The 21,806-nt window shown below is 36.5% G+C and overlaps 1 protein-coding gene across 1 annotated transcript; it reads left to right on the forward strand.

Moving 5' to 3' along the window:
* Positions 1 to 19,028: 19,028 nt before the first annotated feature.
* Positions 19,029 to 20,471, forward strand: LOC131786315 (hepatocyte nuclear factor 3-gamma-like). The gene has a single exon (XM_059103356.2). The coding sequence runs from the start codon at positions 19,169 to 19,171 to the stop codon at positions 19,994 to 19,996; it is 828 nt and encodes a 275-aa protein (XP_058959339.1). The 5' UTR covers positions 19,029 to 19,168; the 3' UTR covers positions 19,997 to 20,471.
* Positions 20,472 to 21,806: the final 1,335 nt, after the last annotated feature.

A 21,806-nucleotide genomic window follows, 5' to 3' on the forward strand; every position in this document is an offset into this window, starting at 1 on the left:
GTCAATCAATTCGAAGAAACTTCAATCCCCCCCCCCTCCCCCGACACCCCTTCTAGCATTTGAATTTCTGAGGATTGGTTTGTTCAAATTCTCGTACCCCTGGGCAAAAATTGTGTTCCAACGCCCGCCAAATTTTTTTTGTAAAAGGCAGAATTAGCGACCGTTACTTTCTAAACATTTACCAAGCTTTACAACGTAGACCTTTTCATCTCAGCCATTTGCTCGAAAAAGTGAAGTATTTACCTCAAACACCCCATTATCTAAAGAGAAATGACGTTTATTCCGTGACTTTTTAGTCCGTAGTCCGTGGGGGGGAGGGGGGGAGAGAGCACATTACCTTGATCTTCAACCTGTAAAATGGGTTCAAACTCCTCTTTACTTGTTATCAAGATAAGTAAGTAAGGCTTAAAAGAGGTTAAAGGGGGTAAGTTTCTAAAGAAACTATGGAGCTGCGTCGTTGGGAGAGTATAACAGGGTAATTTGGCATTATCACCTGAACTGATATATTGTAAATTGGCCAGCGTAAAATGTTTCCAAGCTGACGTTTCGAGCGATAGTTCTTCGTCAGAGCGAATGGAGGAATTAACACACATACGACCACAACTTTTCCATTCGTTCTGACAAGGGACTATCGCTCGAAACGTCAGCTTTGAAACTCTTAACGGTGGCAAATTTTACGATATGTCAGTTCAGGTGATAATACTAAATTACCCTGTTATACTCTCCCACCGAAACTCTTAACGGTGGCAAATTTTCGTTATCAACTCAGCTGATAAAACTAAATTACGCTTTTAAAAAAGATTACTTCGTTTTATTAGGCCATTTAAGGACACTTGACCCAAGGTTGGCTGGAAATCACTGTCAAAATCGGCTGTCGAAATTATTTCCCGCAAGTTTGTGAGAACATTTTTTTATATTAATTACCTTTATCTACATATCAACATTCTTCCGTTTATTCTTGGCGGACATTAGATCGGACATAAGATCGGGTAAAGATCATGCAAAACATGTTTAGTAACACCGGTTTTGACTTAATAAAAATCAGCAATAGAAACTGAAAGACTGACTTTATAAAGGGTTCAAGTAACCAAACTGAAGTCGACAAACATCAGTTTAATCGGCTTTTATCAAGAAAGACATTTCAAACCGTGTTTGGCAATATAGCTTGAAAACGTGTTTTAGCTCTGGTGTGAATGAAGTATTTTAAAAGTTGTAATCCATGCTTTGAATTTATGACTAGACATTTCTAAATTTATGTATCACATGACAAAAGGAAATTAACACCCCATATTGATGCTGAAAGCCTCGTAATATTTTATTGTTATTTTATTTTTTCTTAATGGTCACTTTTTAGGACGATGAAAAAGTTTTGAATTTGAGAGCAATATTCAGACAGGAAAAAAGCTGAATATTGATAGATTAAAAGGTTATTTTTTTGTTTAGATTATTGTTATTTTTATTTGAACAATGGAGGTGCTCTAATTTACGTTCAACGGTCGCGTGAACAGGAAATATTAATTAATATTACCAAATTTCAGCGTTGAAACGTTAGTTGTAATACGTTATATGTCAAGAAAATGTCTCATATCAGTTCACTTTTAGGCTTTTTTTTTCTACACAATGACTTTTAGTGAGCTTAATGACATCATATGGCGAAAGCAAGAAATGGGAGATGACGTGGTAAATAAATATTGAGCCGTGTCTTCCTTGATATTGCTGGAAATTTAAGTTGATTCGAGTCTTCTACTTATTTGCCTGAGTGCCCACCCCAAAATGCATCAATATAAAATCGCTAATATTCACTCGAATATACTCGTTCGGAGTTAAATGTGACATATAACCCTGCGACAACATAATTCCTTGTAACGTGTTTGAGGCGAATGAAATAAAATGTTATTCTAGATAAACCTCAGACTCTAATATGCATTCAATTTCCTGTTTCCTTCCTGAGGCATGTGACTTTTCTTGAGTAATTGAGAATTTTACACACCTTGTCAGTTGAGTCACAATGACTCTATTTTTTTCACGATTGGTTTCATCTCTGTTTTAGTATATAGTTTTCGTGTCTAGAAAAAGAACCGCGGTCAATATATTTGGAAAGCAAATGAGGTCGTTGGATATTGTTTTCTCTCTTTTTCTGGTCCATACACAATCCGCCGATTTACGATCTCCTTGTAAAACAATATTGCAAGTTGAAAATCTAGAACCGTCACTGAGAAAAAGGTGAGAACATCTCTTTTTTTAGAGGTTAGGTCACAACAATGGTATGCTTGATGAGGAACCCTGAGCAATTCAATATCAAAACATGGCGAGTCTTTTTACCTTTACTTTCATAGAGTGCATCGCTTTTTTTCTGAAGATGACATCCTCAAAATGTCTCAACTGTTAGCCGATGAAAGTTGAGAATATTAACTGTAAATCCACGATGTAGTCGTTGGGGAATCCATTAGCAGGATTTTGAGGGTGTGGGCGTAGTGTTTGAGATTAGAATAGGTAGGCGTTTTGAAATTTAGTTGATACAGCCCATTTCAATATCGAGAAAACTTGTTTTTTTTTTTTACCCTTTTTATCCATTCTATATTTATCGCGCATTTTACTTTTTGAAATCAAAATCTGTAGCCTGAGCGTTTTGAAGTGGAAAATCGTTTTATTGTAAGTATGGTTTGTTGTTTTCAGTGATGGCCTTATGGCCGCCATATTAGCATGCTCAACTTGTGCAGCAGTAAGTCCAAACTAGCACAGATTTTTCCATTTCCAAATACTATTCACTAGATAACTAAATTTTAGTGAGCAAGTTCACGATTGAAAATGGAATTTGGACAACCAAGCTGTTTTCTTCCACTCAAGCCGAGTTCAATTGTTTGAAGATTTGTTTTGTTTACGCAAAACAATCTGTCTGCCATAACTTGTTCATACAATGATGTTTTTAGTTTCCTTAAGGCTCCTTAAAACACACCACAAACTCGCTCTATGAAGAGTTCAAGTCTATGGTTTAAATAAACCTCTAGTAAATAAAGCTAAACAAAAATGCCATTCAAATAGTGCTAATGCGTGTCCAATGCGGGGAGTTTGATGTGGCGATCGAAATTGTCTATCTCTCACAAAAGGAAGAAATATTTGTTCCTTTGCGTACGAGTTTGATCTCTATTCTTTTGATCTGTCATTAGGTACATTTCATAAAATTTCCGCTTCGATCCTATTTATCTAACAATGTATTTAGAGACAACATGTTACTGGGCTCAGTGTTTCGTTGCAATTGGATTGAGTTATTTTGCGAGACATTTCTTTCTGACCTCATTCTGAACTGAAGTGAATTGCGTTGCATGAAACACCGAAAGTGACTCGAGGTATGCTTCATCAAATATAGCCGTAAGTTAAAATATGTTTTACTTGCACATTTTAATCCTGGAAAATAATACATTCTTTCATTTATTTTCCTTCGGAAGCGTTTAAAGAGTGTTACTTAGTTTTTTTAAAAGTATTTTACCTATTGAGAACCGTAGAAACTTTGAAGGAAAAAAATTTTGCGTTGAAATGGAAAAAATTCGAAATAGGCAATGAATTCAATATTTTAAAAGCGTCGTTTCCTAGATTTAAATCTTAGAAATACGTTGACCTCTATCATAATTAGAAGTAAAGACCCACCAACAAAATTTCTTGGCACTGAGTCCAAATGTCTTAAAGGAATTCAACCAAAGCATCAGTCAGATGTCAGAGTTGAAGTGAATGGTAGATAAAAACTAGAGTAAACATAACACTTAGTTATCAAAATAGCCACTTGCTGGATTAAACGGAATTTCGCTATAGCCAGCTTGTGAGTGTTACTTTAAGAACTGAATAAGTTGTTCTTTAATGTCTTTTCTTCCCATGGATAGAGCGTCGGTAAGCGCTGAGTGCTGCCATCACAATTGATATGAACAATAGTCAGATTATGCCATTTTGCTGTTCCGTGTTCTGTACTGTTGAAAATATAACTTAGATTATTCAAGTGAAGAAATTCTGAGTGCATGTGGAAGTCTTACAGTACTAAACCCCATTTGATAGACTTATACACATATGCCTTTTGTCTTAAGCTCCGAAAGAAACATGACCAATTAATCACATGGATTATTGAGCCAAACAAACACTATATCACAATTCACCTATTCTATAAGTGGGAGATACATTTTGGCGAACAACTCATTCCAACTTGCATTTCCGATTTACCGGGTTAGATGTTATTCATTGAGTTTTTTGCTTGCAGTCAGTGTCAAGTCCCTGATGTCCCTTTTGCAGTTACGAAGACCACTGACTTGCATTCATACGGCAAACTTGGCTCCAGCGTGTCAATCGCTATTAAAAGATTTAAGAGTTACGTTTCTCAGTGAGCGACTAGAGGTCCGCTGGTGGCTTGATTTCGCGGCTAGCTTTGATCCTATTTTCGTCTTCGCTCTCTTACCCATCATTTTCTTTTTTTTTTTTACGTTAAACAATGCACTATTTAAAAATTGGCTTGAAAGCAGATTAGTGTGAGAAACCAAAATAACATCACGCCCAAGCATATATTATTAAACCTTGTATTCTCTATTTATTTTCTGAAAATAAAAAGACCACAACGTTGTTTCTTAAATTGCATGCAGTTACCAGGATCATACACAACCCATCTGCTATGAAACCCTTACATTGCCATAAAGCTCACCGGCTTGTGTACGTCCAAAATAGTCTCGTGACTACTTTAGTGCAATCAACTCTAGTCATTTTAAGACCGATAGCTTCGATGATCCTGGATGATATTTTATCATAACTCCACTTCCGTTTTCAATATAGATAACGAATTGTTTGTTTAGATTCTTTTGTAACCTCTCCCTGATACCAATATGAAGCCATTTCTCCGAAGGATGACAGTTTTGTTTAAACTAAGAAAGTTTTCCACAGGGTATTCAATTTGTATAGTTTTCCTCAGGGATAAAATAGTCATCGGAGCCGACTTAGTAAGTTAAAGGATCGATCTGGTGGAGGTCGTCATCCATTTGATCCAAATATGACTGCTCATATTTTTGTCAGGCTCAATTTGTGCCTGCGGAGTTGTTCTGAGCCGAAGGACACTGCTAAAAGGATACTCTTTCATTATCATTATTTTGACATTCAATAGCAACGGTCAACAAGTCGCAAAGCGCTTCAATCATGAAACCATTTTTTAAGTTTGACTTTGCCGTTACTGGAGAGCTATGCAACAATATTCTATATTAGCTTCTCGGTAAAACTTACAATATGTATTTTAAAGTTCTCACAGTTTTTGAGACTTCCCTATTTTTTGAAGCGATTTGGAACACAGTATTTCTCTTGAAGCTGGAATGACCCCCTTTCGTGAACTCTAACGACGCTGTTTAATATACGGCCCTATTTCCATGGCAATTACGTCAACTTCTAATTAATAAAGTCTGTTTGTTGACCTAAAACGTATTAATCCTAATGAAGAGAAAGAAATCATAGCGCTCATGAATGAACAATAACTTAGTTTCTACTTTCATTACCTCCTTCCAAATCTTTACTGTTTGAAGAAGAGTTACACTCTGAATTTTGAAATCTAGTATGACCTACTTTCTACTCACTTCTCCTCTGATGCTATCCCCCCCCCCAGGGTAACTTTCTGAGGCACTGTCATGTTGTGTACTCTTTCACTTTTAATCAAAACTATAACAACATATATCGAATGTTAATTGGGTATTCACCAGACCCGATTTGAACAGGTTATAGGATAGTGTGTAACGCGTCATGCTTGTAATTGGATAGTATAGTAGGGACAGTTAGCACGTCATGCCATCCGGAAAAAAAAAAAAAAAATTTTTGGGTTGACAGGTATCCCGTCATGTTGTTGTGTATTGGTTTTGGTTTAATATTGTTGTTCTTATTGTTGCTTTTTTTGTATGAACACGTATAACCAACGGCTAGGTTGTTTTGTCAATTCTGTCATAGTTTTGATTAATTTGCAACAGGACATCGTGTCGTCTAATTCTTTTCCGGCTGTAATCATACTCAAGATGAACAAAACGGACTCCCACTTTGCCATCGTCCGATTTAGTGAATCACTCATATGAGTACAAACCGAATTGGACTCAACCCATCCTTTGAAAATTACCCAGTGACTGTTTAAATCAGTTGCTCCCTCGCTATTGTTTTTCACGTCAATTACTGCTGTCGAAAACCACCAGTTACTACAGAGGACGGTCATTAGTTAGTGACTCATAATTAGTCTAGTTCATATTCAGATGTAACCTTTTTTATTTAAAATGAACCATTCTTTCAGGAAAACTTTTTATTTTGATTAAGTCTTCTTTAGAATAAATGAGACAAAAGGTCGATCGTAACAAGATATTGATCTGCATCTTTTTTAGCTAGCTGTCTCAGCTCAAAATCAAGACTAAATTCGTTTGAGATACATGGCACGTTTTTTATATGGAATAAATCCTTGTCTTTGAAGTGCCGTTAATTTTAGTCAATAAAAAGGAGGTCAAACGCTGAAATTTTAAATTTTTTCAAACTTTTCTGAATCCGCAAAGAAATATATCCCTGTCTGCTAACATGTAAGGTGTGACATTTCAATGGTACTACACCGTTTTCAAAAATCACATACTCACGTCTTAAAAACAAATGTGAAGGAAACGTATTAATACCATGTTGAAAATCACGCATAATCCATCTATGCTGATTTGTGAATTTTAACAGAAGGAATTGTCACATACAGTTTTGCGATTATAGTTTCGAGAGATACCTGTTATGACGACGACCGAGTGGTTGCATGATGCTGCCTTGTGTTGCCAACTGCAATTACCTGTCCATGGATGTCATAAATTTCGATGATGACCCGAAGCAAATGTACATCTATTCCAGGTTTTTAACCAGAGCAGAAACTCTGTTCTAAAAGAACTACTCAAGTTGCCTTTACTTACATTCTTTAACATGAAATCGAGAGGAAAAAGGTCTTTAAGCGAAATACATAAGTAAGGGCTGTAGAGCACGAGGGCTTTATTGTATGATATGTCTATTTTAAATGTTGTGGGTCAGTGGCCAGTAGGTGGATGCTTGTTGTTTTTGTCGGTGTATCTCTTCTGATTTGACTGTGTCGCTAAGAATGACGTAATTTACCACCAGTTTTGCGAGTGTTTTCACATACTGGTGGCAAACGGTGGTCTTTTACCTCTGACATTTATGTGTGAACTGCGGAACACCAGTAGGCATCGTTTGTAAACTAATCTAAACCAAAAGCAAATCTAGGCCCCATTTCTGTGGGTGTATTTTTCCCTTCCTGTAAATGAACCCTAGGAAATACTGTAAAAAGTCTAATTGCTCCCACCTCCCCCTCCTCTTTCCTTGTTCCTTCCCTTCGACATAGGACAAAATTATTATGCTATGGTAAAAACTATTCGGATGGTCTTACTACTGCATTGTTATGCAGTTGAGTTAGGCTGGTGGTATACTTGCATTTGAAGTCCTTATTTTAATTCCCTGTTGCAAAACGATTCATTTTTAACGATCTTGTGCTGTCTCTACCATTGTTTAGCGTTTTGAAGTTATCGTTAATAGAGTAAATGTGACTTTATTTATTTCTTTCTCAGTTTCATTTCTTTTGTTTCTCGTTCTTTGTGACCTTTTCTTGCACAATGAACTATAGTCAGGAACTGTATTCTACACTACAGATTGCTCAAGCATTTTCGCTACAGTAAAATCAATTTCCTGTCGGCTGTGCTTATTGAAGGGAAAAAAAAGGAGAAAAGCTTTCTACTGTTGTCAGAAATGCGTGATGTTACAAGAGGATTGTAACTCAAAATAATGTTTAATCTCAGTACGTCTTTATCTGCTCTTTAGGAAACAACACCCATAGCACCTACAATGCAAACTAATAAATGCTTTCAGTTAGGGGTACTGGAAAATATTTTGAGCAAAGAGATTAGCTTGTAGCTAGCCCAAGTGAATGACAAAACCCCTACTGTCGTACAGTTTGTGTCTAAGGTGAGATGGGGGTGGTGGTGGCGGGGGAGGTTAGTTACTAGTAGCTTAAAGTTCTAGAAAGCTACTACTGCTACTACTATTAAAGGCAATGGTGTAACTGTCTAGTTGTTTTCCGTTTTGTACTTTGGTCCTTTGCTTGGCTGTTAAAATACATTTGTTCACGCTATCGGTTTGAATAGTCTCTAGTGTCTATCTACAGAAACGGCACCAAAACACAGTTTTTAAACTAATGCGCAGTCATCGAAGAATAGTGTTTTATTTCAAAATAGCTCACGGCTCATACCTTCTCAGAAGGCACGTGCAAAAGTCAACGAGCGTAAAAATATTTTTGTTATTTCCTCCGAATCTGCTATGCGACCAAAAATAACACACACTCTAAGGAAGTCAATGAACTTGTTTATTTCAGTTGAATTCTCTACTTCGTACGTCTCGTGGTGTTCCAAGGTATGGCCGAAGAAATTTGATACAAGGAAAAGAAAAAAAAGGGAAAAAAACTTCTGTTATATTGCAACGGCTTTTATTAGGTTATTATCAGGGAATGTTCAACGAATTCCCTGTTGAGGTGATTTTTTTTTAATTGGTATTGTTAACGGTAACTTGTTATTTGTCCAGCATGACATGGCAAATGATCAGCGATATTACTGCGTCATGCATTATTAAAATGTCATTAATTCAAGAGTAGAGCAGAGGTTGAAAGCTTTGAACCGTTTATTATGATATTCTTTTTGTCTTTCAGCTTTGTTTGCGTGTGTTAGTAACATTGTGCACTGTCATTGCAATACTAAAACTGACATCAAACACGTCCTTACCAGTTCCACTTATTTACTGCGTTGAGCGCAAGTACAGTTCTCATTTCCCTGGATGAACTTCAATTTTAACCTTCCAAACTGAGACTTCTACAGTTGGTAAGTTTCAAAGCATTTTACCTCACTGCCGTTTTGTCTCGTGCAAAGGGACTTGAGGAAATTGTTAGCCGTAATACGGATAGTTGTCAGAGAGTGTTTGGCTATCAATTAGTTTTATAGATAACGCAAGGCAACGAAAGTGATTTGATCATGTGTTTACAAACACATTTAAGAATTTCCAACCTCAACATTATTTTTCAAACTTGTAAAATCCCTGCAAGTTTCCCGAGCGAAATTAGCAACATCCTCTTGTTAGCGGTTGACTATCGTGGTACATGCATGATTAGAGGCACAACTTTCGGCTTGAGGTCCTTAAACATGCGGCTAAAGAGTGCTGAAACTGGAATAAGTGAGAGATACTATAGAGGATGGAAATTCTGGCGTCACGTGATTGGTATCGCGCAGTTTTCGATTCTTTTTTTTTTTTTTTTGCAAAATTAACTCTGTGTACCCTTTAATCACACTGCTATAATTTTTTAGCCTTTCTTGTCGCACGAGGTAAAATTGTTTGCTAAAAAGTTCGCTATATTCATGCGTTGTCTTCCAAAGACCTGTTCGCTATTCGTGGTGCTGACCTTAAACAACCTTCCTACACTCATTCTGTTGATTTAAGAGTAAACGTTTGGTAATTTTAGGGACAAATTATCCAGAAATTCAATACCAGTTTAAAATTAAATGAATTCTTGCCCTCAACATTTTCCACTTCTATTAAGAACCCGCAGCAACTTTCCGAGCAAAATCGGTATGTGCGGAACACGTTTAAACCGACTCAGCGTAATATGGGCCTGAATTATATTTATAAAAGAAAGAGTGTTGTAGACAGAAAAAATGACACAACAAGCCTTTTTGCTTCGTCAAAAATTGCATCTGCTCCGGTTGGTGAAATGATAATTCTGGTAAAGTCAAATGAAGGTCACTTAAGACCTTCCCCATCAACAGCTCGAAAAAAAGTCAGTTTACAGGCGTCTAATGATTTGTTTTTCTATAAGACTAATACTTTTTTTTCAAAATTCAATAGAATTTTACTCCTTAAGATAAATTTTTCATGCCTTTAGTGAAACTAAAAAGTCTAAGGATCATGGTAGAAAGATATAGGATATATGCTATTGCTTATCGTAGGTCTCGATGTGGTTAACCGTTAGCTATAAAATGGCAAAAAAATAGCTTTCAGACGTAAAAAACTGACAAATTTTTACCGTCAGTCGAAAAACGTAAACATTTTTCTGTTAAACATAACGGAAATAAATGAGCAGTTAGCCGTGAAATGGCCAAAATTTAACCCTCCTTACCCTTAGCATTGTTACCTGACTGTCGAGATATTTTCAAACATTTAGTTCACTACGTAACAAATAAATAAAGTCCACAAACGTACATTATCCCATTTGATCTTGATGTCACCCTATCGTGACTCTCTGGCAAGATTAAGTTTTCCCATTTTTAGCTTGAATTCCACAAGTGCCCACAGTTTACAGACAAATATGTGTTGATGTGGAAAGAGTTGCAAGTAACTCACCCACACCGGACAACATCAAACTGTGGACAAGTTATAATCCCACTCAGCTACTTAATCTGAGACGAACTTCTTAGTCACCTTTCCATGTGGGTGGCAAAATATTTCAGCAGATACACGGTTCAATTAAGTGGCGGTTATGCCATACACTTAACAGTATACTTCTCTCGATCGTTTAAACGTGTCTTAAGTGTGAAAATTTAGTCTGTTCAGTGAGTTACTAGAATTTATTTTTTTGCTCAGTTAGATTATTTCTTTGCATAAAGCCATTAGAGGAATTTTTTGCACAACTAAACGCCAAGTCAGATCTTATTCCTTTCTTTGTCTTGAAGCAATATTTTAAATTTAGTTTTAAGTATGTAAACGTCGTTTTCTTTCTGAATGGCCTACTTGATTTTGTAAGCTATCATTCGAGTCAGTAGTTAATCATTTATAACTTTTTCATTTGAAAACGTATCTATTTCTATGCTGTAAAACGTGCCGGGCAGAGGTTTGGTTGTTGCGGACACATAGTCTTAATCTACATGGGAATGACGTTCGCGTGCTGAAAGCTGGTACCGTCCCACTGTCAATTAATAGTAAGAACACTTACCGCTGAATACCACGCATAGTCTGAAGGCTTAAGACGTCAATGTAATTAAATGTAATGGTGTAAACTGCAATATTACTTTGTTGCGAAAACTATATGGAACTGAAAGTGACGTCAAAGTTTCACACGCAATGAGTGTTCGCTTCGTCTCTGTTTCCCGGAGTAATTTTCCGTTTCATGGCATTTGCTGTTTGTCTTTTTTTGTCTTTCCTTCGATTGCCTACCTCTGAAGAGAGCTTAAACGCTCCTGTCTGTTCTACGAGTCGGAAATGCTCTTTTTGACAATATTCAGTGTTTCATTTAGGCTGTAGAAAGAATTGGAAGAAAATGCAGCGGCAGTGTTTGTTTGATTATAAATATTCTGGTCAAGATCAATATAACTCAAATCAGATCATTGACTCAAATGAACGAGTGTATCATATTTATTTTTTCAATAATATATTCCATTCTCTAAGGATGAATGTTTGTCGTCCATGTTCGTTTACTTCAAAGCCTGCAATACCTTTTCCAAAATTGTGCCGTTTTATTTCTTTATAAAAATGGGAATACTGGAAAACAGATTTGCTGATATTTGCAAAGTAGGTTGGTTATCTCCATCAGATCTCCTAATAAAAAAGGGTTTGTTGATACTCAGAGATTGAGCAATGGTAATATTCAGATTTTATGAGTTCTAACCTTTGGTTTACATAAAAAATTGTTTCGCAGATATTCAGATCAATTCTATTTTTGATTATAGGCTTTTATCACGAAAGCTATTCCGAAATATCGTTTATGCGTAAACGACCAGCTTAAGCTTGTCTAATTGCGTCAGTGTAGAAGTGATTATGTCTCGCCAAAACTCCTCAGATGGATTCACCCACCCACAGTTTTGTAATTATAGAAGCTTTTCGTGAAGACAGCTAGCTGGTTCTTTGATGCAGTTTCTATCAAATATATTGACTTGTTTAACAAGCCCAGCTAATCGCACTCCTGGTGCGAATCGGGGATACCTAACAACACTGATCTACACAAACTCCTAGTATTTTTCGCTTTGCGAGAGACTCAGATCATTTGTTTTGTTCGTTACAAAGTCGTTTCGCCCGTTTGTCTGTCACCCAAACTGAAGCCAATCGGTTTGTTAATCAGTAGATCACTTAGTGAGTCAGTTTATTTGTAAATACAAATATCGGAATATTGCAGAAGGTAATTAGTAAAGTTGTAACTCATTCGTTATGGTGAATTTGCGTTGAATGAGTTTGTTTCTTAATTAAGTTTTATGCTCTTAGCTGCATGGCAAACCTTTCGTGGCCAATGTTTCTGGATTTGTAGAGAATTTTAATTTCAATTTACTCTCAGCTTGCTGTTGTCACGGTTTGTAATTATTTTACAACGATATTTTGTGAAGAAGAAGAGGTTTTGTGCTTGAAACAATTATAGGGAACACAAGTCAACCAAGACAGTGACTTTAACCGACAACGTGGTAAAACAGAAGGGCTACTGGAAAGAACAATGGCGTTAGCTTTTGGTACATTTTTCGGCCATCTTCTGCAAAACAATAACATCAAATCACCAAAATGTGCGTTTTCTGCGAATTAGATATCCATGCATTTGAAAGTCAACGCTTCTCGCTGTTCAGGTTTGGCTGCGTAAGCGACGGTAATCACATTCAGTCATTAGTGAAATTCTAAACAAAGAGTTAAATTCACTTTCTGATCGACCTCTTCCTAGACGTCGCCGTCCAGACTGCTTAATGTCCCAAAATACCTCATGTATGCATTATAATATAAAAATTGCAGCATCTTTTTCTTCAGTACATGACCCAAGTTTCTCGGCCTCTCTCTTAAAGTCTGACTCTTTCAGAACTACAAAAAAATGGACTTTTCCTTTCAACTTATCCATTCCATACAAATGTTTACCAACTAGCGATAGACGATAGCATCCAAGTCTACGCTTTTGAGATCGGAATGAATTCTACTCGTCACAAGCTTCTGAGCTTTAAGTTAAACTGAACCTTTTTGTACAAAACTGAGAAATAGCATTCAATTAAGACTTGCACGTTTCATTTGTCTTTTCAGTTTTTGAGTTGTCACTCCACGCATGCACTCATTACAATTGAAAACTGACTCATCAAATACTCGGCTACCGATCTAGATGCTTTAATATCATGTCTATACATTTAAAGGGTATGTTTAACGTCATTTTGTAAAAATATTGCATACAAGAATTAAATCAAACAATGGGCAAATCGTTAAACAATTTAACGTTGAAATAAAATTGCCAATGGTGGCCACTATCGGTTGAGAGGCCGTTTTACAAAAAGGTTAGACAGGGAAAGTCCTGCTTCAAATGCTTTCCTTCGCTTAGTTTAGCCTAACTAAGAACTGGCAAGAAGAGTACGGCGTGAATAAGCGATTCAACCATAGAGGTTAGTTGATATCTTGTATAGCTATGAAATTTTCTCTCTATATCCTATAAGAGATGATTGTAGAAAGTTGGCGGATCTTTCTCCATGTTCGTAAAAGCCTCCATCACGCAATGCTGTAGTTATATTTTCGTTACGTAAGAATTTATTTAAATCAATTTTAACTATTCATCAAACAGTATTCATTTTGTTTTTTTCATCAAAAATGAAAAGATTAAGGGGAAAGTGACAGTTTATTAAAACATCGTAAACCACAATTCCTCCCTTTCAACACTCGCCAAGTAATCATTTCACAATTTTGCCAATAAGTCAATATTTTAAATGTCTGTTAAAAATATCTATGATCAGGAATGCGAGAAAGAATTTACGCAACACTCGTGATAGGGGATTTCATTCAACATTATGTTTGTTTATTTGAAGTATATTAATAAATATCTATCAACAAGTGAACCATGCACTTCTAGCCAACAGACATAGTAACGGCTTTTAGACTGCTTTCATGTGCCACACAAAGATAACTTTTTAACTATTTGGTGAAGGAAAATGTGGTCTGAACTGAATTTTCAAAACAGTTAAAGCGCGAGTGCATATTATGAAATATTGATTTCAAATGGAAACAGAACTATGAAGAATTGCATTACGTTTTGACCAAAAGTTCTTTGATCTATCATCAGAGAAATTGTCTTCGGTTTTTGGTTTTCAGAAATAAATTTCACTCTCTAGCGGGCAAGTTGTTTTCATCTTATCAGTAGAATACAACCGCCGGCATGATATTCAATGGAATGGTATTTTTTCAAGATATTTTGTCTTTCATAAATTTTTGTTCCAAAAATAAAATCTTAATGATAGTTCTGTTTGTTTAATCACAAATTTCGAACCACTTCAACTCAATATATAAATATCATTCTTAAAAGGCTATGTTAAAAAAAAATCTTACGAGTACTTTTCTTTTCAAGCTGCTTTTTACAAATTGAGAGCATTGGTTCTAATAGGATATGATAACAAAATTTGCATTATTGCTTAGTCATTCTTCTAATTGAAGACCTCCATAAATGTTTGATTTATATCTGTGGGAGCAGTTGTGGTTTTTCGTCTTTTAGGTATTGGCACAAAAACAAATATTATGGAAATATCTATTCCTCGCAAATTACGAAAATACTGTAAATAACTTAAATCGCGTTTTTAAGCATTGTATTGACGTTTACTCTTTGAATTTTTTTTTTACAGCTTTGTAATCTATTTTGTGCATTTTAACTTTAGGCTTATGATTTCTTACCGAACAGAATGAAACTGCTAAACTAAATTGCCCACTATTCTCAGTAGTATAAATTCACAATTGATCGTATCTCCATTTAATATTTAGTTTCTTTTCTTTAACTCTTCATACCTAACTGGTTCGTCAAAGGCTCGCAAACCACTGTTGCAGTAACTCGGTCAAGGCTATGGGTGAAACTTTTCTCGGTGTTTATCTCAGTTCAAAGTTCGATTCAATTCTTCTTGGTTTGGGCAAGCTATGAAACTACCAGTAAAGGCGCGTTAAGCTAGGTAAAATGTCTTTATCTTTGTATTTCTTCTATTAATTTACCGTAATAGTTTGTTCATCGACTCGTCACCCCACAATTCCAGTCAACTCGTTTGATAAACGTTTTGAATTTTAACACACTTAGTCGTATTTGCTAATTGAACTGTAATTTGTCTTATTTTTGTTTCGCCCAAGTGATATTTGCCATGAGATTGTTATATTTTTTGTCTCTGAAAAGATATTTGCTTTGAACGAAATATTCAAATGATTAATTTTTTAAAGGAACTTAAGGAGGACAATTTATTTTTCATCATGAAGCACGCGAGGTTTACAGCCTTCTAATCTGATCAATCGAGCGATTCTAAATATTTTTGAAGCAGTTGTTGTCGCTTTTCTTGTTGTTATTGTTTTTCAAAAAGAGTATTTCCTACTTGAACCTGGAATTCAACTCATTTCAAAAGCTTGTCCCTGTCTTGTGATCGGAATGAAAATAATGCTTTTTAGATTTTCTTGAACTCATAAAATACGAGGTCAGTATTTGCACGGACATATTTGATGATAGATTTATGTATGGTCAAAAATGATGAAAAATGGTCCTCTTAATGACAAGATATCCTTCCTTTTTAGGGTCATTGCTTTTTTTTAATTGTCATGTTTTCAAAGTTGAGGACAAATTATACGTTATTACGTTTTGACTGAGATAAGAGAAAAAAATCAATCCTCAGTTGTGTTGTTAAGATGAGCCATATTGTTTTATATGAATCAATTTTCATTTAATTCTCTTCCGGATTTTTAGCGTTTTCTCGTAAAAACTAAAACAATTGGAAAATTATTTGATATTAAGCTTCAAAGGAAGAGTGTTTCCGTACTTACTGAGTGAATGCCACATAGCAACAGTATCCAAAACAAACTGCTCTTTAGCACAGAACGATACCCTGTCTCAAAAGAACAAAAATGGAATGACTTAACAATTTTGTTGATGTCGTGCATGAAGTATCCGTTTAAGACACTTCTAGATCTCACGAAATACTTGAATTCAAGGGTGCGCCAACATAACGTACGCCTTGAAACACTTCCTATTTCAGGGATTTTTTTTAATTCGTGCAGAAGGAAAAATCTAGAATAGAGATATGCTTTTTTGGGGGATTCTTGCTGAAGTGGAAAGACCACGTGGAGCCCCTTGAGCAACCTAGTTGTAAAGGTTTTTGGACGTTATTAAATGGCTGCTCCTATCTCAAACCTTTTGAAAAAATGGTATTGGAAGACAATTCCCTGCCTAAGTTCACCGCTTGCGGCTGAAAATTCATCTCCCAGCCTCAGTGCAGCGATTCAGTACCTGACCAGAATCGAGTTATTTCCATTAGCGACTACTGTTGAACTATTTGGTCCGAAATGAAGTTAGACATGTGTTTGACACCACTTAATATAACTCTCGCTCTTCAGTGAAGCAGACTTCAGTCGCCTCACTAAGCTAACTTCAATTTACTTCGTAAACAAATCACTGTTGGGCCTAAAACATCGATTCTTTGCGAAATGTACAGTTTCTTGTAGACAATCTATGGGTAATTTATAAACCTGTGAGTACTGTATTAGAAAGCTATTATCCGGCTTAGCATTGGGCAGGCGGCTGAAAATTCAGCTCCCCGTGTTGACATGGTGGTGACCCATCCAGATTCGACGGATTGCTATGAGCGACAACTGTAATGAAACGGATTCATCAAAAAACTGCACTATTTCGTATGAAATGAAGTCAGATATATGTTTGAAACCACTTGATATGACTGTCGCTCTTCATTGAAGCAGACTACAGTCGCCTCGCTAAGCTAAGTTTAATTTACTTCGTAAACAAATCGCTGTAAGATGAAAAACATTGATCCATCGCTCAGTGTGGTTGCTTCAGTTATGAAGGAACAGAAAAAATTTTCGTCTTAGAAGAAAAAAACTTCAATGCAGCAATATTTAGTAGCATTATTACACTGTTTTTAGTTGCATTAGTCTTGCACTGCTTTTAGTTCGAAGCATTTGCGATATAACTCTGGTATGTGATATCTAAACCAACCGATCTTAACTTTTGTACAAAAAAACAATATCTGAAAAAGGAACAAGCTCAGTATGTTTTTTTTTTGTTGAGGATATTGTGAGAATAAAAGAAAACTAAGACCTCCTCTCACCCCATGGAAGGTTCTTGCAAAAACATGTTTGTCATCTCCTGAAACTTACTCTACATCATGTTTGTGGCTAGATTGGGGCTGAAAGCATTTGAAATTCAATAATTCTAAACAGTTGCAGATGAAAAGATTATATTTTTTTGACAGTAAATCAAACAACCAATTCTAAGCCCATTCGTGAAAGAAAACGTCAATTTTGTGTATTTGCATCAACCCTTCACTTAAGTACTCCGTGAAAGCAGATGGAAGCATACAAATTCTCCATTCAAGACCCTGTACAGTTCCTATAGTCCTTGTGGGAGAATTTATATATTGAGATGCTCTCGTGACCTGACAGTGCAACTTTGTATATTGGTGACATAAGTAAAATTGGATAACGATCCCCTTTTAAGGCCTTAATGATTAGAGAACAAAGCCCACAGAACAAAAAGGCATTAAATTCACTTTCCCTAGCCTTAATGGCAAAAGCCTTTCCTAAAGACAAAAATGGAATCGATGTGGTTTACCGTCTGCTGTCAAATGAACTCTTATGCTCTCAAAGCTTAGTTTTGATATCCGGTAGCTTTTAAGAAATACTTCCATTTGGGCTGTAAGAAGCAATATTTGCCTCAGGTTTCCGGAATTTAGAATACTCCTTCTTTTGCCGTACTCGAATCACACCCAATATTTTCAAAACTGTGCAACAGCGCACCTTTAGAATAACTTGACTAGTTTTAAGGGCAATAAATGTTCTCATTGAGTGTTCATCCTCTATTCTTGCTGGCAAAATCTCACATTTAGACTACCTGTTTATTTAGTTTCAATTCTGCAATTACTCTCGCGATAATGCTATCGATTTGTTTAGTTTGTGTAAACTTCCGTGACATACTTTGAATTTATGGTGTTGGTGATACCAACTAAATATTACCTTTAATCGTTTACCAATATCATCTTTTATCGACGTGCGTACGTGATTTTTCTTTTTTCCCCTACACGAACGTCTATAAATTTCTCATTTGACCCGAATGTTCCCTTTTTTTTTAATTTCTCACGAAGTGTACATCGCATGGATTCTGTTTATCAGCCATCACGAAATTTATCTTTTCGGTTGATAAATATTCGTATGCGAGCCGAGCAACGCTTTGTTCCTGTTGCGTGCGGAGATATCAACAAAGTGAAAGCACTTTCTAACTATCTCTCGCAGCTGGATCAGGATATTCCTGACATCTGAGTGCGGTCTCATAATATACAACGTAGTTATGAAGTAATTCTGAGATCATTTTAACGTTAAATATTAAAACGATGTTAACGTAGTGAGCTGGGCACGAAAATTTGAAATTATTAAATAACACAGAATTAAAGGCAATGAATTAGGCGTTTATTTTGAAATCAAGAAAAAATAACCTTGTTACTATTTCTAGAATTCATTAACGCGGAAAAAACGTGCGAAAAGTCATTCTTTGTTTCCTGGATTTAAATGCCAGACTTGTAATTTTCTAGACAATGCACTAATTAAATGGATAAAACCAAGTAAAAGATCAAAATATACACACTTTTTAAAGCACTTATCGCATTCGGTTTAGTGATGTTGCTTACGAATGATAAATAGATTACCCACGAGGGGGGATTACTCGGAAAATAGGGGCAAAGACTACAAACACGCAAGCCAGCCAAAACAATTCTCAAAAACTCCTGTTGTGTTAATCTGCGTCTTAGGAAAAGTAAAAAACACAAAATTAAATTGAAAAATGTTGTCATCCGAGTTTTTCCATTGACGGGGATGTTGAGTGGTACCCATGCGTGCACCCCGGGGATCACATTCTTGTTCCCACTTCAAATATAAACGCTATAAATATTCTCCGCATGTGGTCGTAATGTTGCAATTCCCACGATTATCCACCTCTCCGTAAGAACAAAAGACCGCTCGAAAGTTGCCATATTGGCTCGGTCACGTGATAGCCCGGCCGAGCGTTTATAAACTGAAGCGCTAAGAGCGAACGTTACAGTGCCTTGAAAAGCAGTCTAAACACTACTTGACTGAGATATCTGTACTGAAAGTTGTCTGTTATTGCTTGTTCATCCAGGAAATCACTTGCAGAAAAACCATGTCAGCGTTTAGTCCTGTATCGAGCTACGAGAAAGCCTCAGATTATTTTCCGTCTGTGCCATCTGTGAGCACAGTAACATGGCCCAGCGCTGTTCCAACAGCGTTTGAACTTGGACCGTGGTACTCGTGGGGGTTACCACACTCCAAGCTGAACTGTCACGGTCCTCCCGCACCAGCAGCCGTCGCCCCGCTCGATTACACAAGCTTCTGGCCTACAGTTCCTTCCTTGGGAAGCTGCGGTTTCTTCCTCCCCTCGGGAAGTTCCTTAGCTAGGTCGTACGAGAAACCTAGCCAGTCGTACATTGGGCTCATTGCAGAAGCAATCCTTGGCTCACCGGAGAAGAAACTTGTCCTTAGTGACATTTACAGCTATATCTTGACACGGTATCCATACTTCAGGACCAAAGGAAGCGGATGGCGAAACAGCATTCGCCATAATCTCTCTCTGAATGACTGCTTTATCAAAGCTGGTCGCAGTCCAAACGGTAAGGGACATTTCTGGACGATTTGCCCTATGTACTACGAAGATTTCTTACATGGGGACTACCGCCGAAGAAGGTCTGGTAAATGTCTCAAGCTGGATCTGAAATCAGAGCGACTCCTAAGCGATTCACACCGTTACTTTGCACTTTTTAGCGAAGAACCAAAGCCGAGTGTGCTCGCTCAAAGGGAAACATCTCCACCTAGATATGAACAACACGAAAGAGACGTACACAGAGAAAGAGAGATTGATTGTGAAACAGTCGAACAATCTTCTTCTGAGCATGAAAGAGAACGAAGAAGAGGTAGCTTTGACGTACAAAGCTTACTTTCCGCTCAAGTTTAAGATAGAACAAAGAGATGAATTAGGGGCGAGAACATAATTTATATCTAACGTCTGGATTATGATAATTTAATTTTAATCTGACAAAGTTGAATTCAGAGAATTCAGGCTACATATTATCTCAGAAAAAGGTTTGCCAGATTCTGGTGGAGTAATATGATGAAGTATGAAGAGGGAAATTTGGAACAAGACATTCCGTCTTTCGTTCTTAGTCTGTTATCGACGGCGCACTTTTGTGTTGCGTGCGTACTATTGATATTAATTCATGAACACAACTTGAAAACCGCAAATTGCATTTGTTTATGTAAGTTTAACGATCACGCGTATTGTCTTTTAATTCCGGTCTATTCTAGGCTAGAAATCATTATTTGTATTATAAAAAAAATTAAGATTATCATGTTATTACATGGTTGACAGCTTGTGAGCTATGTATTGAAGAATGGGGAAAAGAAAATTAAAAAAATACGTGTAACAGAGAGCATTTTGACATTGTTTTGTTTTTAGTGAGTTCAATATAGTCACTAATAGAGACATGAAGCGACTTTGAACACATGACAGGCTTTGCTGTTGAATATTCTTGAACATTGGTACCATAGATTTATCCTGTTATTCTCAAGGATAAACTTTTCTGCTTTACAAAGCCTTTTGTCTAGCTAATTTCCCAACCAAGTGAGAGTTTGCAAAATTGTAGAGAGCTTTAAAAAGATTACTACAACCCACTAAATCGAGTTTATCAACAGAAGACCTAGCTATGTATCAACATTGGTCGAGAAGTTTTACAATGTTAAACAGAATAGTGTTCTTGAAAACGTTTTAAGACGGGGGAGATATTTTATCGCGTCAAACACCAAGGTTTTGGACAATAATCTTCCCCATCTCTCCTGTCAACTAAGAATCTGAGAGGTATAGCTCCATGCGCATGAGCAATGTGACTTCTGCAGCCTCGTTTTCGTTCTTATTGCCATTTCTTGCACGAGGTTTCTAAATTAGCAGAATTTGAGATTAGGTGATTAAGGTATCTCACTTTCCTTGAAGGATTTCCTTTAAAGCTTTGTGATTTACTTTTTTCAACTGGCTCAGAGGATTGATGAGATGACAGGAAACTGAAATGCTACGTCGACAGGAAAGTCAGAGGGCTAAGCGCATAAGCTGAAGCTGTCAGTAGTTTATCGTAATCCTTAAAGTAATGTGGCCTAAAGGATCGCTTATAAAGATGCCCTGTTCATTTAACCCCCTCGTCCTTGCTAAGAGGTTATAATCAAGACGTGGTTTATTTTAGTTTCCAGCTGAGCTTAGAAAACCAGCACACTGCGGACATTCAAAACGTCAATGTATTTTCTCTTGTTAAAAAACCGGTTTACGGTCTTGACATGAAATATCATCAGTAGACTATTTTTAGTCAAAATTGACTACTCACGTTACCTTTTAAACATATAGTTGATAATTACTTACTTAAGTAACTTAGTTCTTACTACAAGGTCCTGTATCATGCCCAGGTGTAGTTTTGATTGACAAAGGAGTTTCAAAACAATATGAATTGACCTGTAGGGGACATCAAAACACGGAACAGTATTGAAATTTTACCATACCGAGTAAAACTTAGTTTCAAGGTGAATGCACTTAGTTTAAATGTTTAGTGTACTAGCAAACGGTTATTAGATGATGCGGTTCTTAGGTCGTAGGATGAAGAAGTCTCTTATCTCTCCTTGTCATTTTAAGTTGTTTGTCACCTGAAATATTTTTCAGTCAATAAACTCGGTTTTAATTCATCGGGTTCCTTGCGTGATGTAAATTACCTCCCGCACAACCAAAG

Source organism: Pocillopora verrucosa, chromosome 1 (assembly GCF_036669915.1).
Source record: "Pocillopora verrucosa isolate sample1 chromosome 1, ASM3666991v2, whole genome shotgun sequence".
Taxonomy (NCBI): Eukaryota; Metazoa; Cnidaria; class Anthozoa; order Scleractinia; family Pocilloporidae; genus Pocillopora; species Pocillopora verrucosa.